Source organism: Salarias fasciatus, chromosome 3 (assembly GCF_902148845.1).
Source record: "Salarias fasciatus chromosome 3, fSalaFa1.1, whole genome shotgun sequence".
NCBI classification, from domain to species: Eukaryota; Metazoa; Chordata; class Actinopteri; order Blenniiformes; family Blenniidae; genus Salarias; species Salarias fasciatus.
Window position 1 is genome coordinate 2,047,700 of NC_043747.1, and position 18,449 is coordinate 2,066,148.

General features: G+C 54.4%; 2 protein-coding genes and 1 non-coding gene across 3 annotated transcripts; all 3 read right to left on the reverse strand.

Annotated features, from left to right (window-relative positions):
* Positions 1 to 228: 228 nt before the first annotated feature.
* Positions 229 to 15,118, reverse strand: eif4a1a (eukaryotic translation initiation factor 4A1A). Its single transcript, XM_030084930.1, has 12 exons — positions 15,112 to 15,118; positions 4,415 to 4,454; positions 3,094 to 3,136; positions 2,872 to 3,004; positions 2,651 to 2,790; positions 2,401 to 2,569; positions 1,924 to 2,033; positions 1,709 to 1,852; positions 1,502 to 1,639; positions 1,329 to 1,418; positions 1,003 to 1,082; positions 229 to 911 (listed from the first exon to the last, which is right to left on the reverse strand). Exons 2-12 carry the CDS (start codon positions 4,435 to 4,437, stop codon positions 767 to 769), a joined length of 1,215 nt encoding a protein of 404 aa, XP_029940790.1. The 5' UTR covers positions 4,438 to 4,454; positions 15,112 to 15,118; the 3' UTR covers positions 229 to 766.
* Positions 2,109 to 2,245, reverse strand: LOC115386307 (small nucleolar RNA SNORD10). Its single transcript, XR_003931294.1, has one exon. It is a non-coding gene; the product is annotated as a small nucleolar RNA SNORD10 (small nucleolar RNA).
* On the reverse strand, positions 6,982 to 14,472 carry senp3b (SUMO specific peptidase 3b). The gene is made up of 12 exons (XM_030084955.1): positions 14,318 to 14,472; positions 12,671 to 12,796; positions 11,848 to 12,576; positions 11,553 to 11,666; positions 11,220 to 11,331; positions 10,060 to 10,207; positions 9,894 to 9,941; positions 9,208 to 9,285; positions 8,910 to 9,047; positions 8,756 to 8,839; positions 8,623 to 8,673; positions 6,982 to 8,356 (listed from the first exon to the last, which is right to left on the reverse strand). The coding sequence occupies exons 2-12, from the start codon at positions 12,756 to 12,758 to the stop codon at positions 8,246 to 8,248; spliced, it is 1,701 nt and encodes a 566-aa protein (XP_029940815.1). The 5' UTR covers positions 12,759 to 12,796; positions 14,318 to 14,472; the 3' UTR covers positions 6,982 to 8,245.
* Positions 15,119 to 18,449: the final 3,331 nt, after the last annotated feature.

Sequence of the window (18,449 nt, forward strand, 5' to 3'; positions counted from 1 at the left end):
CGTCTGCAGTTTGGTCCTTTATCGTCAGATCCCTCCCCCCTCGCTGAGGTAGTTACAGGATGTGACCACCTCGTCAGAAACCCCCCGCCGCCCGGTCAGGAGGCCACGCCCCCCCGCCACTCACCGTCTCAGCCTCCGGACCACTCACCTCACCCCTACGAGTCGGGACGCCGTGGAGAGACCAGGAGCCAGCAGTGAAAGGATCAGAACGGTAAACCACTCATCATGACGGAGTTTACTGTACAGGTCTTTTTATTGAATATGCCCTGTGTCTCTAGAACCCCCCCATCTAGAACATGAACGGTGAGGGGAGGGCTGCGCGGGCCGCGCTCGAGGCTGTTAAATACTGACGCGGTCCGGCGCAGCTCTCCCGCCTCACTCTTTAAATCCAAGGTGAACTGCAGTCCAAACCCGCCGTCTACAGGCGGCCAGCGGGGGGCGCCGCGCCGACCACAGCCACATGTCGCGGGGGCCGCCCGGCGGGGGGGGGGGCGGGGCCCTCGGCGAGCCCCCCGAGATGTGGCTGCGGTGCTGGAGAGGAGCGAGCCGCTGGCAGAACTTCAATTCAAGAGCCGACATGAAACAAAAGACTATGGCAGGCAGATGAGGACGTCTTCCCTCCGAGACAGAAACCCTGCGTCCAGAGTGCCGTGGGGAGGGGGGGCGTGGTGGAATTTAGCAGAGGAAGGTTTTTAGAATGCGGAGCATATAAGAAACAAGATTTTGACTTCTAAAATAAGTGGGCTGGGGCGGACGCCGGGCGCTTCTAGATCAGGTCGGCCACGTTCATGGGCATCTCCTCGATGGTGGTGTTGTAGAAAGTCTCAATGTCCCTCAGGGTTCTCTTGTCCTCGTCCGTCACCATGTTGATGGCCACGCCCTTTCTGCCGAAACGTCCGCCTCGGCCAATCCTGAGGAGGAGAGTCAGTCCAGACGGTCAGTGCTGCGGAGCGCCGCCGCCCTGAAGCCCGGCGGTAAACAGGCGAGGAAAGACCCGCTTACCGGTGGATGTAGTTCTCTCTGTTGGTCGGCAGGTCGTAGTTGATGACTAGAGACACCTGCTGGACATCAATACCTCTGGCCTGAGGACAAACACAGCTTCGGTTACCACTGAGCGTGCACACACACACACTAATGCATGCGCACACACACACGTGTCGTCTGCCATTGAGTTGTGGTTCTGGGATGGGAGCCCAGCTACAGTGGAGGACAGATCAGGTTCTGTACCAAGGAACTTTCAGTCCTTCAGCAACACGGCAGATGGAAGGAGAGGGAACCCTGGAGTACACACACACACACACACACACACACACTCGGTGTGTACGTACCAGCAGGTCAGTGGTGATGAGGACTCGACTGGAGCCGGAACGGAACTCCCTCATGATCAGGTCTCTCTCTTTCTGGTCCATGTCCCCGTGCTGAGGGACAGACAGATGGAGACGTCGGTCACACAGGAGCAGCGCGACGCCAGCCGTTCAGGCGGCGGCGGCGGCATTCTTACCAGAGCGGACACGGTGAAGTCCCTTCCGTGCATCTTCTCGGTGAGCCAGTCCACTTTCCTCCGGGTGTTGATGAAGATGACGGCCTGAGTGATGGTCAGGGTCTCGTACAGGTCGCACAGCGTGTCCAGCTTCCACTCCTGAGGACGTCGGCAGGACGTTAGCGCGGCTCCGGGCGCCGGGGCGTGGGCGGGTTAACGCGGCCTCACCTCTTTCTCCACGTTGATGTAGAACTGGCGGATACCCTCCAGGGTCAGCTCCTCCTTCTTCACCAGGATCCGGACCGGCTCGCGCATGAACTTCTTGGTGACCTCCAGGACGTCGGCGGGCATGGTGGCCGACAGGAGGACGACCTGGGGGTTGGAGGGACGGTCGGCGTCTGGCGTTTGGTCGTCTGCCCTCGGCGAGGGGCTGAGACACTCACCTGTGTGTTGCAGGACAGCTTCTGGAAGATCTCGTAGATCTGGTCCTTGAATCCTCTGCTCAGCATCTCGTCAGCCTCGTCCAGCACAAACATCCTGATGTGCTTTGATGCTGCGGAGACAGAAGAACCGGATCAAGACTCCAAACCGCTGACCGGCCTCACGGCGCCCCCCTCTGGGTGCTGCTGCGTTCAGGAAGACAGGATGATCACGTCTCTGGGCCTCTGCCGAACCGCAGGCCCAGGCCGACAGAACGCCGACCGGAGCCGCGGCTCTGCAGGAAGCTGCAGAGTCAGCTGACACGCATGGGTTTCATCACGACACAGCAGGGGGCCACCCTGGGCTCAGCCGCCCAGACCCCACAGAACCGCTCTGGCAGAGAGCGCGCTTTATTCCGACAGGACGGTCGAGGTGAGGACCAGAGAGAGAGAGTGTGTGTGTGTGTGTGTGAGAGACCATGGCAGGCGCTGAGGACTCACAGAGGTTTTTGCGCGTTAGCATGTCGAAGACGCGGCCAGGCGTTCCCACCACGATGTGAGGAGACTCGGCCTGCAGCTTCTGGACCTCGCTGCGGATGTTGGTTCCTCCGATGCAGGCGTAGCAACTGGCTCCCATGTAGTCGCCCAGGGCCAGGACCACCTTCTGGATCTGCAGAGGGACAGGGAGACGGCTGCTGAGACCCGGACGTCAGCCGGGGCCTCGTGCGGCCGCCCGGCGGCGGCGGCCTACCTGCTGAGCCAGCTCCCTGGTGGGAGCCAGGACGAGAGCCTGAGTGCCTTTCAGCTCCACGTCGATCTGCTGGAGGATAGAAATGGCAAAGGTAGCAGTCTTCCCAGTGCCAGACTGGGCCTGAGCGATCACATCGTAACCTGCGGGGCGACAGCAGCGGGGTTAGAGGTCATCGCTTCATCGCCGTGGCACTGTAAACCCCGGCCCTCGTCGACACTCACCCTTGATACAAGGGATAATGGCTCGTTGCTGGATAGCAGAAGGCTTCTCGAAACCGTAGGCATAAATTCCCCTGAGCAGAGTCTCGTGCAGGACCATCTCATCAAAACTGTCCACGATCTCACTCCAGTTGCTCTGCGGCGCCGAGACAGGGACAGACGTCAGACCCACGACTCCCGGGCGGGAAACCCCACGGCGGCGGGGAAACGGCGGCAGGCTCTTACCTCAATGATCCCGTCCGGCTCCATGCCCTCGGGGCCATTGTCTCTGTGGACGACAGTGAGACGGTTAGTGGACCGACCCCACAGCCTGGAACCCCCCCCCCCCCCCACCCGCTGGCAGGCCCCGCGCTGGACCGAGGTTTTACTGATCTCCACCTCCTTATCCTCTTCTGACCTTTGACCCAGACTATCACGGGTCTTTAACTGGACTGCTGGAGCGGTTTTGGGGGGTGAACACCCCTCTCTCCCGTGAATCCCGCCCCGCTGTTGAACCGGCTCGCGCTGATCGCCGATCAGGCCTCGAGCGGCTCCATCCGGGTCTTTTCTCGCTGCTAACGCCTTTTCGCCGTCCGCCATTTTTTACTCCACACATCCAAGATGGTCGTTCCTCCGTGAGGCGGAGGACCGTCCCGGACCGTCTCGTACCGGGCCGCCCCCCGCCTCAGCAGCCCGCCTGTCTGACCCATACCCAGCCCCCCGCCGGACACACGGCCCCCGGCCGGGCTATCTACCCCCCGTGGATAAAATCAGGGGGGAGCGGGCTGTTAGCCGCCGCTAGCTGCGGCCTGCTAGCAGCCTCAGCAGGCCGCGGGTCTCCCGCACGGCCTCCCGGCACCGGCAGCCCGCCACACTCCTCACCGGTCCCCCAAACACACCGCCCCGCCACCGCCCGACAGTCCAGCCGAAGACGGAACGTATTTAGCCCGCGGGAAGGGGGGGGATCTGCCGGTACGAGCTCCGTCCGGGACTCCGCTCGAGCAGCCGGCGACGTGACGACCATGTGGCGAAAAGAACAAAAAAAACACCCCGACTCCGGGCCGAACGGCGCCAGTCCGCCCGGATTAGCGCACCGCGGCGGCCGGCACGGCCCCGGGGCCGAACCGAGCCCCCGGACCGGCCCTTCTGTCCGGTTAACACCGACCGGAACATTTCCTGGCTTCAGACGGAGGCCCCGACCAGACCAGCTCACGTGCCGCGCCGCGCCGCGCCGTACCGGTCCCGGTCAGGTTACACAACCTGGCGGCCTCTACACACACTTTAACACACACTCCGGTACAGAGTGCCGAGGGCCGCGTCGGGATGGACCTTCCACCCGGACCGGCGGAGGTAGCGGAGGCTCGAGGAGGATTTCAGGACAGGCGAACGATCCTCGGGCCTTCCCGTTACTCCGCCACCAAAGTACCGACACGTTCTGCCCAACGTCGACGAGCGAAACACGGACATCGGCCCTTAAACACGTCTACGAGTCGCAGTGTTGTCGAAGCTACCGCGTTCGGCCCGTGCTGCCGCCATTCCTGCCCGATCCATCCGCGGTTCCTCTTACCTGATCTCACTTTCAGCCGACATATTTCCAAAGAAAGAGGCTGCGGCAAAAATGTCTTTTATACGGTGACGACACAGAACGGAGCCTTCCCATTGCACCGCGCCGCCGTCATTTATCGGAAGTCCCGCCCACGCCGGCTTCTCATTGGTTGTATTCGTACGTCAGAGAAACTGGGCGGGTCGTGACGTGAGCAGGAGTGCGCGTTTAGTACACCGTTAGCAAATACGAGGGGCGGAGTCTGTGTTTATGGAGCAAGGGCGTATGAGGAAACCCCAATCCTGGAAAACGGGACGTCCCGGAGAGGTCAGCAGGCCTCCCGGCAGCCATTAGAAAACGCGGACAAAAGGCTGAACTGTGGAGCTTTACGTCCTCTTCACCATGTTTCCGTTCTTCTCCCATTCCTCTCTCTCCTCCCGAGGCTTTAAAGCATCTTTTCTTCGGAATCACGTTAATCTGGGAGGATTACTCATTCAGAAATGTGTAGAGGTTTCATAAACATTAAATGAGTCACACATGTGAGTCACTGTGAGCTGTCTCCAGGGAACAGAATTCTGTAATACTCCTTTATCAGACCAAAATGATTCAGACGTGCCATAAACCGGAGTTAATGATCACATGAGCTCCATTTCTTATTTTGCTGTTCACTCATTCATCTAGCTCCTCCTCTGCCTGACTCTCACACAAGCTTCCATTTCATCAATACTGGAACAGAATAAAGACCCTCTCCCTCCTCCCTCTTTCCTTTATGAAATCTGGTGTGATCTGCTGGCTGAGCGTGGAACGCTCTCTCCTCTGGCCTCTCTGGACAGCACCCATGTAATGCTGTGGATGATCGTCTGTATCCAATAAGTCTGATAGGTCTGGTTAAGTTTATGTGTGCTCATTCGCTGTCTTCTGTTCAAACCAACCATGACCTCTGACCTCTTCCTCCTCTTCAGGTATATAAGACAGAGACGCCTGCTGTCCTCCCTTCTTTTGGCTGTTTTCTGTTTGCCCGATTAAAAGTACATTCCTGACACATTTCCACGTGTTGGTAAAGACTGATGACCAAAAACACTCCTGTAAAAATATAGATGTCGTGTTCTTCTGTAGAGGTTCTTGGTTTTATCCCAACAGGACGACTGAGGAACCCTCTGAAGACATCAATACGTTCTGCAGGGATCAGGCGTGCCAAGCAGCTCTGTCTACGTTCTGGACCGTTCTTCTGTATGGTTCCGTTGATGTTCTGGACGGTTCTTCTGGACTGTTCTGTTTATCGTGAAGCCAGATCTCTCTCCGGTGTTTCATTTCACTTCCTGTTGTTATTTGAAGGTAGGATTAGTCTGATTGTTCTGTTAATGGTGTACTGCAGAAGTGTACAGTGGATATAGAAGGTCTACACACCCCTGCTGAAACGCCAGGATTTCATGACGTAAAAAATAACAGCAAGACAACTACTTTCACAACCTTTTTCACCTTTAAAACGCAACTGAAAAAACCAGCAGAAGTCTTTCAGGGAGGTGAAGTAAAAACAAAAAACTGAGATAAAGTGGTTGCACAGGTGTGCTCAGCCTTCTATACCTGGGGATGAGGCAGAGCTCAGAATTAACCAGTTACATTCAAACTGAGGTGAAAACACCTGACACCAATCAAAGTTCCTCTGATCAGCCCCAAATAAAGGCTCAGCTGTTCCAGCGGGGTCCTCCTGACGTCCTCCAGCTCCAGCCGTGGTCCAGAGAGCTCCCAGCATCAGAGGGTCTCATGATTCACGGATATCAGTCAACTGAAGGCTACAAAGGAATTTCCGCGGCATTAAACACCATGGAGCACAGTGAAGACCGTCACCATCAACATGGCACAACGGAGACTTTACCACGAGCAGGACGTCCGTCCAAAACTGATGAGATGAGAAGAAAACTTGTCAGGGAGGCCGACGGCAGCACTGAGGAGAGTCCTGGCTGGGTCCTGGGCTGTGGGGCGGGGCGGCAAGACGGGAAACATCCAACCCGGCTTCATCTGGAATCTCCCAAACACATGAGGGGAAATGTGCTCTGGTCTGATGGAACCAAGGTCGCACTTTATGGACATAATTCCAAACGGTCCATTTGGCGCAGAAACGGCACTGCCCATCAGCAGCACAGCTCATGGTCCAGTAGAGACCCGTCTGTCACCGAGTCCAGAGGACAGCGCTGGACTTCTTCATGACCCGGTCCAGCTTCCTCCGCTCCCTGTCCGTGATGCAGCAGACCACATGGTACAGGAAGCAGCTGAAACCAGAGTCACAGAGGGGCCCCAGGAGGGCCCCGTCAGTCTGGAGGACCACGTCTCCTCAGGAGGGCCCCGGACCCCCGTTGGCCGTCGGACGCCCCGCACACTGGGACACTGGGAACGTTTCTGTGGAGTCGGTCAGACGAAATCAGTCTGAATCCGCTGCAGATGTAACCTAAACTTCTGATTCCAAATGAGTGTCTTGATCTGTGGCCCCCTGAATGAGACGAGTCTGAATCGGATCCGATCAGGTGTTTACATGAGCCGCTTCCGGTCCGACGGCCAGGAGGACTGACGGAGCTACACAACAGCACCAAGAACACACTGCTGTTTGCCACATATTTTTATTTTTAGCAACCATAACGCATTGCAGAAGATATAAAACGGTCAACTCTGTTGCATCAACTTCAGTTTGAAAAACAAAAAAACCAAAAACAAAAAAATGCTGAAATAAAAACACACAGCTATCCACAAGTTCGTCTTATTATAAAAAGAAGAGGAGGAGAGCACTGTAACTCCGCGGTGGAAATACTGCGCCTGTTCTGTAGCTGTTGTGGTCCTCACCGAAAATGGCTTTTTCAAAGAAATACTAACCAGAACATCTTTTCTTCAAACGTGTCGTCCTCTGAACACCATTTTATTTAAAGCAAGAAGCATATCACCACGTTTACTGACAGCGAGAAAACACAGAAAAAGATAAATGCAATGTAAAGATCGGCCTTGCCGGGCGGCGGCCGGGACGCCGGACGTCCACGTGGACTGGAGTGAGCCTCCAGAGAGACCTGGCAGGGGACCAGTCCCCGCTCTCTTCCACAGATGTTCTGGAAAAGTCAGTAGAAAACGGTGACGAGACAAACGACAGTCGGAGGGACGGGGCGGCGCTCCGGGCTCCGGCTCGGCGTCCCAACAGGCCGGTACCCTGTCTTCACAGTCAGGACCGATCAGAGCCGGACTCGTCCCTCTGGACCGGACTTCATGCTCCAGTCTGAGACTCTAGTGGACTACAGCCGGCTGGACTGTTCCAGAAAGGAAGCTACGTAGTCTTGGCCTCTGTCAACCACAAAGGAATAACCGTGACGCGGAAATGAAATCGGCTTTGAAAAAGGTGGCGAGGGAAGCGAAGACGGAGGACACAGAGTCAAACAATAACATCACATACAGTAGATACTCGGCTGGACGTTGGCAGAGAAACGCCGTCTCTCGGTTTTTTCCAGTCAATCGTTGGCTCCCCTTGTCCTCGGCTTCTTTTCATTGTCCCTCTGGTGCTTCAGGGGGAGGCGGGGCTGAGGACCAGGGACGGGGACTGGGGACAGGGACCGGGGGGGGCGGGTGGTGGAGATGGGGATAAGGAAGGGGCTCTACATGGGACCGGAAACGGGGACTGGGGACAGGACAGGGACCGGGAACAGGACCGCTCCGGGCTGTGGGGAGCCTGCAGAGACAGGTTCTTGGACGTTCACTTCCGAGGCGGGGCACGTCTCGCTGGGGGCGGGGCATGTCCCGCTGGAGGCGGGGCTGGACACGGGGGTGGGAGGTGGGTCTGGAGGTGGGTCCAGGTCCGGGTCCGGTTCCGGGTCCAGGGAGTCACAGACTGAGCTTGCAGTGACACAGTTCCTTGTACATTTGCCTGCGGAGGCGGGGCATGTCCTGCTGGCCGAAGCCGAACGGCTGGCCCAGAGCCAGACACTTGCAGTACTGCAGGAGGAGCAGAGAGAGAGAGAGAGTGAAGCCCTGACCCCTGACCCCTGACCCCTGAGCCCTGACCCCTGAGCCCAGCCGGGGGGAGTCCAGCTCCTCAGGCTGGACTGCAGAGGATCCACAGCCACCAACCGGACCGTCCAGAGCAGGATTCAGACCCCCGTCCCCTGACTCTGGTGCCAGTCCCGGACCACGCAGCGGTGCTGGATTATTTAGGCCTGACAGTCTGAAGTGAGACGAGGAGCCATCGGCACCGAACTCACCTGCAGCACGAACGCTCCACAGTCGCTGTCGTTGTTCTGGCGACCTACATTCTGCAACACCACAGCACATTTCACAGCGTTAGCATGCTAGCACAACGGCGGCCGACGCCACGCGGGGGGTGGGGGGTCGTACCATTTTGAAAAAGCCTTTCCAGCCCGTCAGGAAGTCCCGCTGCTCCTTCTTGATGGCTTCAGCTTGAAGATACTTGAAAATGTGCTGGAAGCATCAAGAAGACGTTTAGCGAGACGGAGACAGACACACGTCCACATGTGGCGCCGCCGTCTACCTTGGGGCATCTCCTGTTGAGCGTCCGCTGAGAGTCGAAGTACGTGATGGCTCTGCCGCGGATGTCCACGCTGACCAGGGACCAGTGGACCTCCAGGTGGATGGGGATCAACAGCAGGTCCTTCTGGAAGATGTCCACCTGGCACAGGGGGGACAGGGAGGACGGGGGGGTGAAGGACAGCACTGCTGGGACGCGGTGGGGGGCCCGAGCCGTCCCCGCGGCGGGGGGGGCCGAGCCGTCCCCGCGGCCGGACGCCATGGCCCTCTCATTCAACACGCCATCCTGTGGCTGGACTCACATTCTTGGTCCACCGCTTGACTCCGTCGTAGCCTTTCGTCCGCAGCTTGTCGTAGAAGAAGCTGTTGAAGAAGTGGACCTGGGGACAGGAGGAGACATCACGACCTGCTGGCCTGCAGCCGCTCCTCCAACGCGGCGAGAAGCAAAAACCAAGACGGCGGTCAAATCCGTCTGGACGCCTGCTGACCTGTGTCTAAACTTCCTCATAAAAGTGTTGAATATGTTTCATAAACCTTTAATATTGTTTTAATATTTTATTCTCATAATGATATTTCACCTATTTTCAGAGTTCTTGTATTTATCGTCCACCTCCTTAGTTCTACATTTATAAATTCTCTATGTGAAGTATTTTTATTTTTACCTGCAGTTGTTCCTTTGATTATATGGATTTTTTTTTTTTTGCTATTTTCTTTACCGTTTATCACATCGCAGCTTGAACATGCTTAAAAAAAGTTAGCAGCTTAATCAATATGCTGGGCTGTATAAGCTGTGGAACGTCTGACTGATCCACTGATCCCTCCGTCCTCCTGTGTGTGAGGCTGTTCTTGGTCTCATATGTCTGCAGCGACGTGGAAAAGGCAGAAAGTGTCAGGCGGTCGCTCACTTCTCTAATTTCACTCTAAACCTGCTGTGGACACTGTTCTGGAGCAAACGCGTCCTTCACAGGGACAGAGACGGTGGTCTTACCTTGTCTGGCACCGAGTCCATGACCAGGTCTCCGTACATGTTCATGATCTGAGGAAGAGACCGAGCTGAAGATCAAACCTCCCCGAACACACCCAGGTGTGAGGAACACACCCCGGCAGAGGGCTGCTCACAGTCTGTGTGTGTGTGTGTGTGTGCAGTGTGGCACCTGGTCGTTGAGCCAGTTCTGTCCGTACAGGGTCCCCAGGTCGTCCATGGTCAGGACGTGGCGTTTGTAGTTGACTCTGAAGGTCTTGGCCATGGCCGAGCCCGACGAGCGCTGGAAGGACTGTATTAGATGCTGGATCATGGCTTTCCTGGAGAACACAGATCGGCCCGCTTCAGCACAAACACCACGTTCCACCGGAGAACCCTCCAGAGAACCCTCCAGAAGCCAGGCCGACGTGACGGGACACTGGACCTCTGCAGTCTGCTGCAGCAGCTCTCACTGCTGTCACTGCTTCAGGCTGAACGCTCAACGTTTCAGTCGTTTCTGTGTTCGTCCTGCTGTGTAGAGCCGCCGCTACGGGGGGGGGGGGGGTCGAGCTGTTGTAGCGGAATTATGGAGGCAGGAGGACCAGCGTTTCCCCTAAAGCGTTACAGCCTAGCGGCCCGCTACGCTTTCATTTTTGCCTGCAAAGCTTAAAAAATGCAGAGAAATGTTGCTATGCCATCTGAGGCTGCCGCTACGCTACACTTCTACAGAGCCACCAGCAAGTGTTATCCCAGCGACCGGGGAAGCCCCGCGGGGAATCCTCGCCTCAGTGTGTGTGTATCCCACGCAGACTGGTCGTGTATGTGCGTCGTTTCTGTGCGTTTTGACAGCCGTTGAATAGTGTTTTGAGGGTCTAAATGTCAGGCGTGTCCGGACGGAGAAGCTACAGACGTGGGTCATCAGGATAGCCTGACGTTAGCTTAGCTGCTAACGGGGCAGGGCATGCAGCCCCGCTAAGATCACTGCAGCGCTGCTAAACGTCAGCGGTAACATACGATTAACGAGAATTAAAAGGCGTGAGTTGGTATTAGCGAGTTATTAAAAGGTAATTCAATGTGCTAAAAGGCCGAAGCTAGCAGTTCACGTGCACTCTGTCAGAGCTAGCAGCACGCTGGATACACAGAGCTCCGAGCAGTCGCCGTAAAACTTTATACTTATGTCTGACTATTGCTCCAAAACATGCATTATATCCCAAGTAAAATATATATTTTCACAAAGTTAATTTTGTGTAAACACTGGAAATACTGTGCCTTCTATACAACGGCTGCCTCGCTTTCATTTTTCCTGGGGGAAACCCTGGAGGACGACAGGAGGAGAAGGAGACAGCTGCTGACCTGTGTGGTTGTGAGAAGTTCTCGCTGAACATGTCCTGAAGCCTCTCCACGATGTCGTCGACATGGACGGGGATCAGACTGCCATACTGCTGCAGGGACTCCTCCAGAATACCTCCAGACACAAGACCAGCACACATTCCAATCAACTGCCACCCCAGCAGCAGTCCCCAGGACTCAGACCGGCTCAGGGCTCCCCTCTCAGCTGCCACAGCTCAAAATCACTCCACGTTTCCAAACCCATGGCGTGAAACCAGCTGTGTTTCAGTGGCCCAGAGGAGCTCCTGAGGCAGCTGACCCTGAGCCTCTGCTTCACTCCGGTCACATGATCCATACCGCTCACACAACTGGTGTGTTCCTCCGTCAGGGACAGCTCCACGGGTTTGACGTCCAGGTCCCGCCTCTCCCTGTGCTCCTGCTTCTCCGAGGACGAGCCATTCATCTGCTTATCTGCCGAAGGAAAGGACGGGAAGACACGTCAGCCAGCGAGCCGGGAGGACAGGACCCTGCCTGTCCAGGAACCAGCAGCTGCACCGGCGCTGCCTGGCCACGAGGCGGAGCAGGGCGTCAAACCGTCAGCCCCCCCCCCGGTCCGCTCAGTGTCTGGACGGAGTGAAGCCTGGCTGCCTACCTCTGTCAGACAGACGGAAGGGCTCCTCGTGGGCGTCGTCCTCCTCGGAGTAGGGCGACTGCTGATGCCGTCTCGTCCTCCTCTGCTTGCCGTACAGGCTGCACCTCTGTCCTCTCCGGCTCCACCGGTTCCCCAGCGAGCACATCCAGCGGGCGCGCTGGCGCCAGCTCCTCCAGTGCCGGGTGAGCCGGGAGCCCAGGCCGGCGGGGGGCCGGACCCGCTGCAGGCGCCGCCGCCGCCGCAGGGCGCGGTACCCGCCCAGGGGGGAGTCGAACCGGTCCCCGGCCTCGGCCCGGGACGCCAGGTCCGCCTCGGCGGCCCTCGCCGCCCTCTGCTGCGGGTCGTCCAGCTGCTGCTGCTGCGAGGGGGGGTGCTGGGCGCACGGCGAGGGGAACTCCGGAATCTCCCAATCCATCTCCCCCTGCTCTCCGTCCTCCTCCAGTTCCTCCTCCTCCTCCTCCTCCTCGTCAGGGTGAGCCCAGCCTTTGCTCTCAAACTCACCCGCTGCTCCTCCATGCAGGTTGTTTACTTCCTCCTCTTCTTCATCTTCATCATCAGCTATAGCTTCGATCCCTCCCATCCCGTCCTCCTCCTCCTCCTCCTCCTCTTCGTCGTCCTCCACATACTCTCCGGTCCACGCCTTCTCTTTCTGGCCGAGCCGGAGGTGCATGGGGCTGGACACGCTGTGGCCCGACACCGGCACGATGAGGTGGTCCCCGGGAATCCCACCTGCGCCCAAACACACACAGACCAGCTGAAACTGACGACACCCGCGCGTTTTCCTGAGCGCTGCTCCGCGGCGGAGAATAAGAAGCGTTCCCACCTCCTCCGGCGTCGTCCTGGCCCACAGCGGTCAGACCCAGGTCTCCCTGCCAGCGGTTCTGGGCCAGGCTCCCGCCACTGTCTCGCATTATCCACGAACAACCCACAACCTGCGCCAGCTCGGCACCTGCCGCACAGCAGAGGCACAGCGTCAGCGCGGGACAGGCCGGAGCCACATGGAACCATGTCGTCTTTCAAAACACACTAATCTCATATTTTATGAAGATGCAGCAACATGGACTCCAAAAGCAGACGAAGAGAATTCAAACCTCGGACTTCACCCGTCTGCAGATCACCGAGCTGTGTTAGCTGTGTTTGGGGCGATATAATTAAAGTTGAACCGAGTGTCTGTAGCTCACCGTAAACTCTCCAAACCAGACTCTTCCCGTCAGAAGACGCAGAGCTCTGCAACAGAGCGCAGTGTTTCCTGCTCCAGGAACATTCAAATACACACCGACCTTTCAAATCACGTGCCACTTGATCTGGAGCAACACCACAACAACATAACCTCTGAAGAGCAAAACCGGGTCCTTTAATAACAACATCCAGTCAGCTTCAGCTTTACTTCCCAACGAGAACGAGTGGAGAAGACAGCAAGCGTCCAAAAACCCCATCATCCATCTCCAGCACGCCAAACATTCCAGTCAATTCACAACAGACTCAAGACAATGGCTTCAGAGCTATAAGGTCAGAATGGAACATCTGGCCCTCAGGCCATATGTTTGATGCTACTGCTATAGAATCATTAAAAAAAAAACCTTAGGAAGCATGACCGCATTAGAAAATATGAAAACAAGATTAGGACCAACAGTACGAACCACTTAAGTGTGGTTCAATGTATGGAGATCTTATTACTCTCCCAAAGTGGCTTCAAATTGGACTGATTGCTTTTGCAACAAAACAAAAATAAATAAATAAATAAATGAAGCTCCCTTTGGGCTGCAGGCGGACTGTGTGTGGTTGAAAGGAGCTGCTGGTTCGATGCTGACCTGGCCCACCAGCAGGCTCAACAACACTACACCTGCAACAAAGAAGACCGTCTGCACGCGAGCAGGGGGAGGCAGGCCGGCCTCTCCTCGGGACCGTCACCGCCACCACGCTCCGCAGAGAAACCGGCGCTGAACGGCTCTCGGTAAACACTCGGCTCGTTCACGTGTTGAGCTCCAGCAGGCTGGGGATCCGCACAGCCCGGAGAACTCCACATACATGAGGCGGGTTTTGTTCACGGGAAGCTGCGGAGCCACGTGCACTCCTGCCACAGACCATAAGCATGTGCTACACTCTGAAGTCCACAGCGACGCGACCCAGATTCACCACGAAAATGTTTCTGGAGTTTGCTTTTCTGCAGGAATTAGTCCAGACCCATGCTATCGTGTTAGCAGCTAGCAGCCCCGCCGCCGCTTTCTCCGCTCCACGGTAACACTCACACTGACCTCGCTGCCTTCATAGCGGTTAGTACGGACAGACAAAGTGTCGGCAGCAGCGGCAGGAACATTCTGAAAGGCTGAATCCAGGCGGAATATCAGGTAATGTGCTGCCTGCCCGTGCTAGCCGTTAGCCTTTAGCCATGTTGTGCTAAGCTACAACAAAATAAAACGCCCGGCTTGTGCATTTTTCACGTAGCTCGATACCGCACAGGTGAGCTTACCCTTAACCCGCAGATTAATGTGAATTTGTGTCCAGCTGCACAGCAAACGGAGCTCTTTTTGTATTCTTAACGCACCAAAACAGAAGCTAAGTGGAGCTAAAGCTCATTCAATGAAGCAGCTCCTCCTCTTCTTCTTCTACGGTCCGCCCCGTGTTCTCTGCGTGGATAAGCACAGCAGCGCCGCGACACACTGCCCGCGGTACCGCCCCCACCTGGCGAGGAGGACGCAGCGCACACGCCGCTGAGCAGAGGGCTGAGAAAGGACGACTTTTGACCTTTAGAACGAGAAAACAGCTCAGGGGAGTGATCACAGGAGGCAATTCCTCACCTGTCATCACAAAGAGCACACTGAAAGAGCAATATTATACAAATATCACAATAATATCAATCATGTATAATTCTAACAGTTTGGGTATATTTGTAAAAATGTAATAACGCAATTATTGGATTTTCCTCTAGAAATAACTTTTTTGTGTCAGGCACTACATAAATAAAGCTGGATTGAATTGAATTGTGTCGGCGATGTCGTTCTCATGTGCTTCACTGCACTTAATCCTCTGTTTCAGGATGTTTTCAGGAAAACGTCTTCTCGTTATCTCTGAAATATGAACTCACAGACATAACTTGCTCCCTTGAAAACCTCCATTGTGACTTCTTTTTTTAAAAAAAAAAAATATTCTCCTCATATACATATACAGCTCCTTGCTGCAAACAAAACTTGCTGTTCATTCTTGACTGGTGCGACATGAATCAGTGATATCAGTGACTTTAGCAGGACACTGCTGACTGACGACACACGTTTGAACTTTATTTCCTCCATAAAATCCAAAGAGGGTGACTGTGATTTACATTGTTCGGTGTCCCCCAGGGGTCAGTACTGGGAACACAAACCTTTGTTCTATACATGAGAGATTGTTTTCCCATTGGATCAATCAAGAGACGTGTCCGAAGACCAGGTGTGTCCTGCTGCTCCATCACAGTGACACAAGAGAAACCCAGTGACGTTCTCTCTGAAGCAAATCAAAAACCAAAAGCAAAAGAGTACATGAGTAAATAAATGACCCTGCAGAACCCAGTGACTCTTGTAGGAAGCAAATATACACTCAATGAACCTCTGAAAATATCTTTTAATTCTCTTTTAGTGTACTTCCACGACCTCAAACCTCGTTTCATTTGATTTCCAGTTCCCAGATCTTTTCACAGTAACTACAACCAAGAAACTGTCCGCATTACTATCTGCAGCAAGGAAACGTGGCTCCTGGACTGAAAAATAAAAATAGTCAGAAGTGTTTCATCCACTTTTGCCATCACACATCTCATTAAAAACTAAGAAGACAAAAACTTGTCATTGAGGTGTTTCCATCTCAATCTGCTTCACGACAGAAAAGAAGGATGGACTATAGGGTGAGACTGAGTCTGGTTTCTTGAAGGTTTCTCTCAGATCAATGTGAAACATCTGCTGTGATGGGTGGATTTTACTCTCCCAACTGCAGATCAGTCCATCCAGCTGCAGATCAGACCATCCAGCTGCAGATCAGACCATCCAGCTGCAGATCAGACCATCCAGCTGTGTTATCAGTCCATCCAGCTGCAGATCAGTCCATCCAGCTGCAGATCAGACCATCCAGCTGTGTTATCAGTCCATCCAGCTGCAGATCAGACCATCCAGCTGTGTTATCAGTCCATCCAGCTGCAGATCAGACCATCCAGCTGTGTTATCAGTCCATCCAGCTGCAGATCAGACCATCCAGCTGCAGATCAGACCATCCAGCTGCAGATCAGACCATCCAGCTGCAGATCAGTCCTCAGACCATCCAGCTGCAGATCAGTCCTCAGACCATCCAGCTGCAGATCAGTCCTCAGACCATCCAGCTGCAGATCAGACCATCCAGCTGCAGATCAGTCCATCCAGCTGCAGATCAGTCCATCCAGCTGCAGACAACAAAGAGTGGTGAGGACAGCTGAAAAGATCATCGGATGCCCTCTTCCCTCCATCAGAGACTTATTCACATCCCGCTGCCTCAGCAGAGCTGAGGCAATCAAAAGAGACAGTACCCACCCAGCACACCACCTGTTTGAACTGTTACCCTCTGGCAGGCGCTACAGGCCCATCAAAACAAAGACAAACAGACTAAGAAACAGCTTCTTTCCACAAGCCATCACTGCACTGAATCTGAAGGGTCACTGACAGACACACACTCATGGAAATGTGCAATAATCTGCAAATACTGCAAGTTCTTTTCTATATATGATTTTTTTCTATTTATGTTTTCCTTTTAAATTTGCACTATTGTTGGTTGTTCTTTTAAATTATATATACACGGATGCTGCTTGAAATTTCGTTGCACATTGTGCAATGACAATAAACTGATTCTGATTCTGATCAGACCATCCAGCTGTGTTATCAGACCATCCAGCTGTGTTATCAGTCCATCCAGCTGCAGATCAGACCATCCAGCTGCAGATCAGTCCATCCATCTGCAGATCAGTCCATCCATCTGCAGATCAGACCATCCAGCTGCAGATCAGACCATCCAGCTGCAGATCAGACCATCCAGCTGCAGATCAGACCATCCAGCTGCGTTATCAGTCCATCCAGCTGCAGATCAGACCATCCAGCTGCAGATCAGACCATCCAGCTGCAGATCAGACCATCCAGCTGCAGATCAGACCATCCAGCTGCAGATCAGTCCATCCAGCTGCAGATCAGACCATCCAGCTGCAGATCAGACCATCCAGCTGCAGATCAGACCATCCAGCTGCAGATCAGTCCATCCAGCTGTGTTATCAGACCATCCAGCTGTGTTATCAGTCCATCCAGCTGCAGATCAGACCATCCAGCTGCAGATCAGACCATCCAGCTGCAGATCAGTCCATCCATCTGCAGATCAGACCATCCAGCTGTGTTATCAGTCCATCCAGCTGCAGATCAGACCATCCAGCTGTGTTATCAGACCATCCAGCTGCAGATCAGACCATCCAGCTGCAGATCAGTCCATCCATCTGCAGATCAGACCATCCAGCTGCAGATCAGACCATCCAGCTGCAGATCAGACCATCCAGCTGTGTTATCAGTCCATCCAGCTGCAGATCAGACCATCCAGCTGTGTTATCAGACCATCCAGCTGTGTTATCAGTCCATCCAGCTGCAGATCAGTCCATCCAGCTGTGTTATCAGACCATCCAGCTGCAGATCAGTCCATCCAGCTGCAGATCAGACCATCCAGCTGCAGATCAGTCCATCCAGCTGTGTTATCAGACCATCCAGCTGCAGATCAGACCATCCAGCTGCAGATCAGACCATCCAGCTGCAGATCAGACCATCCAGCTGTGTTATCAGACCATCCAGCTGTGTTATCAGTCCATCCAGCTGCAGATCAGTCCATCCAGCTGTGTTATCAGTCCATCCAGCTGCAGATCAGACCATCCAGCTGTGTTATCAGTCCATCCAGCTGCAGATCAGACCATCCAGCTGCAGATCAGACCATCCAGCTGCAGATCAGTCCATCCAGCTGTGTTATCAGACCATCCAGCTGTGCGATTTACCTTCTACAGGAATCTGAAAATTGCTGAATTAAAGGCAGGTGGATGAAGAGGAAGTCCCAGGTGAGAGGAGGAAGAGGACAGGAATGCTGCGGTGAGCTGCTGCCCTCCACTGGAGGAAGAGGAATTATTTCTCTTTTTAAAGCAAGTTAAACATTATCGATCGGTGTTTCTGGCTCCACAGACAATTTTATTTCATTATTTTGGGTTTTTCAGTTTATTCATTTCTCAGCCCTCCTACTTATTTCACGGATTCATTTTCATATAACAATAATAAATAATGATAGGCATCACTGAAGCAATCGTTCGTCAGTTTTTTGAATGATGAATGGATTCAGTACGGTATCATGTTTGTAACCTCTGATGAAAGAAGAGGTTTGTGGTGCGACACCAGTTAGCATTACAGCAGCTTGTGAGCTAGTTAGCCTGCTATGCTAATAATGCATTGGCACTCGCTGCACTTTGACTTGAACAGCTTGGTTTGTTTATTGATCGCCCCAAGAGTTGGTTCTGTAGTGAACAGTGTTTATTCCACAGACTGAGGTTTCCTTCTGGAATCCGCCAGACATCGACTGAAATGACTGAAAAG

Coding starts and splice junctions, on each gene's coding strand:
- eif4a1a (XM_030084930.1), bottom strand. CDS start 4,437: ATGTCGGCTGAAAGTGAGATCAG. Junction 2,570..2,650: donor CCAGGGAGCTGGCTCAGCAG/GTAGGCCGCCGC, acceptor GTCCCTCTGCAG/ATCCAGAAGGTGGTCCTGGC. Junction 1,419..1,501: donor ACTTCACCGTGTCCGCTCTG/GTAAGAATGCCG, acceptor TCTGTCCCTCAG/CACGGGGACATGGACCAGAA.
- senp3b (XM_030084955.1), bottom strand. CDS start 12,758: ATGCGAGACAGTGGCGGGAGCCTGGCCCAGAACCGCTGGCAGGGAGAC. Junction 12,577..12,670: donor CCAGGACGACGCCGGAGGAG/GTGGGAACGCTT, acceptor GTTTGGGCGCAG/GTGGGATTCCCGGGGACCAC. Junction 11,332..11,552: donor ACACACCAGTTGTGTGAGCG/GTATGGATCATG, acceptor TTGTGTCTGGAG/GTATTCTGGAGGAGTCCCTG.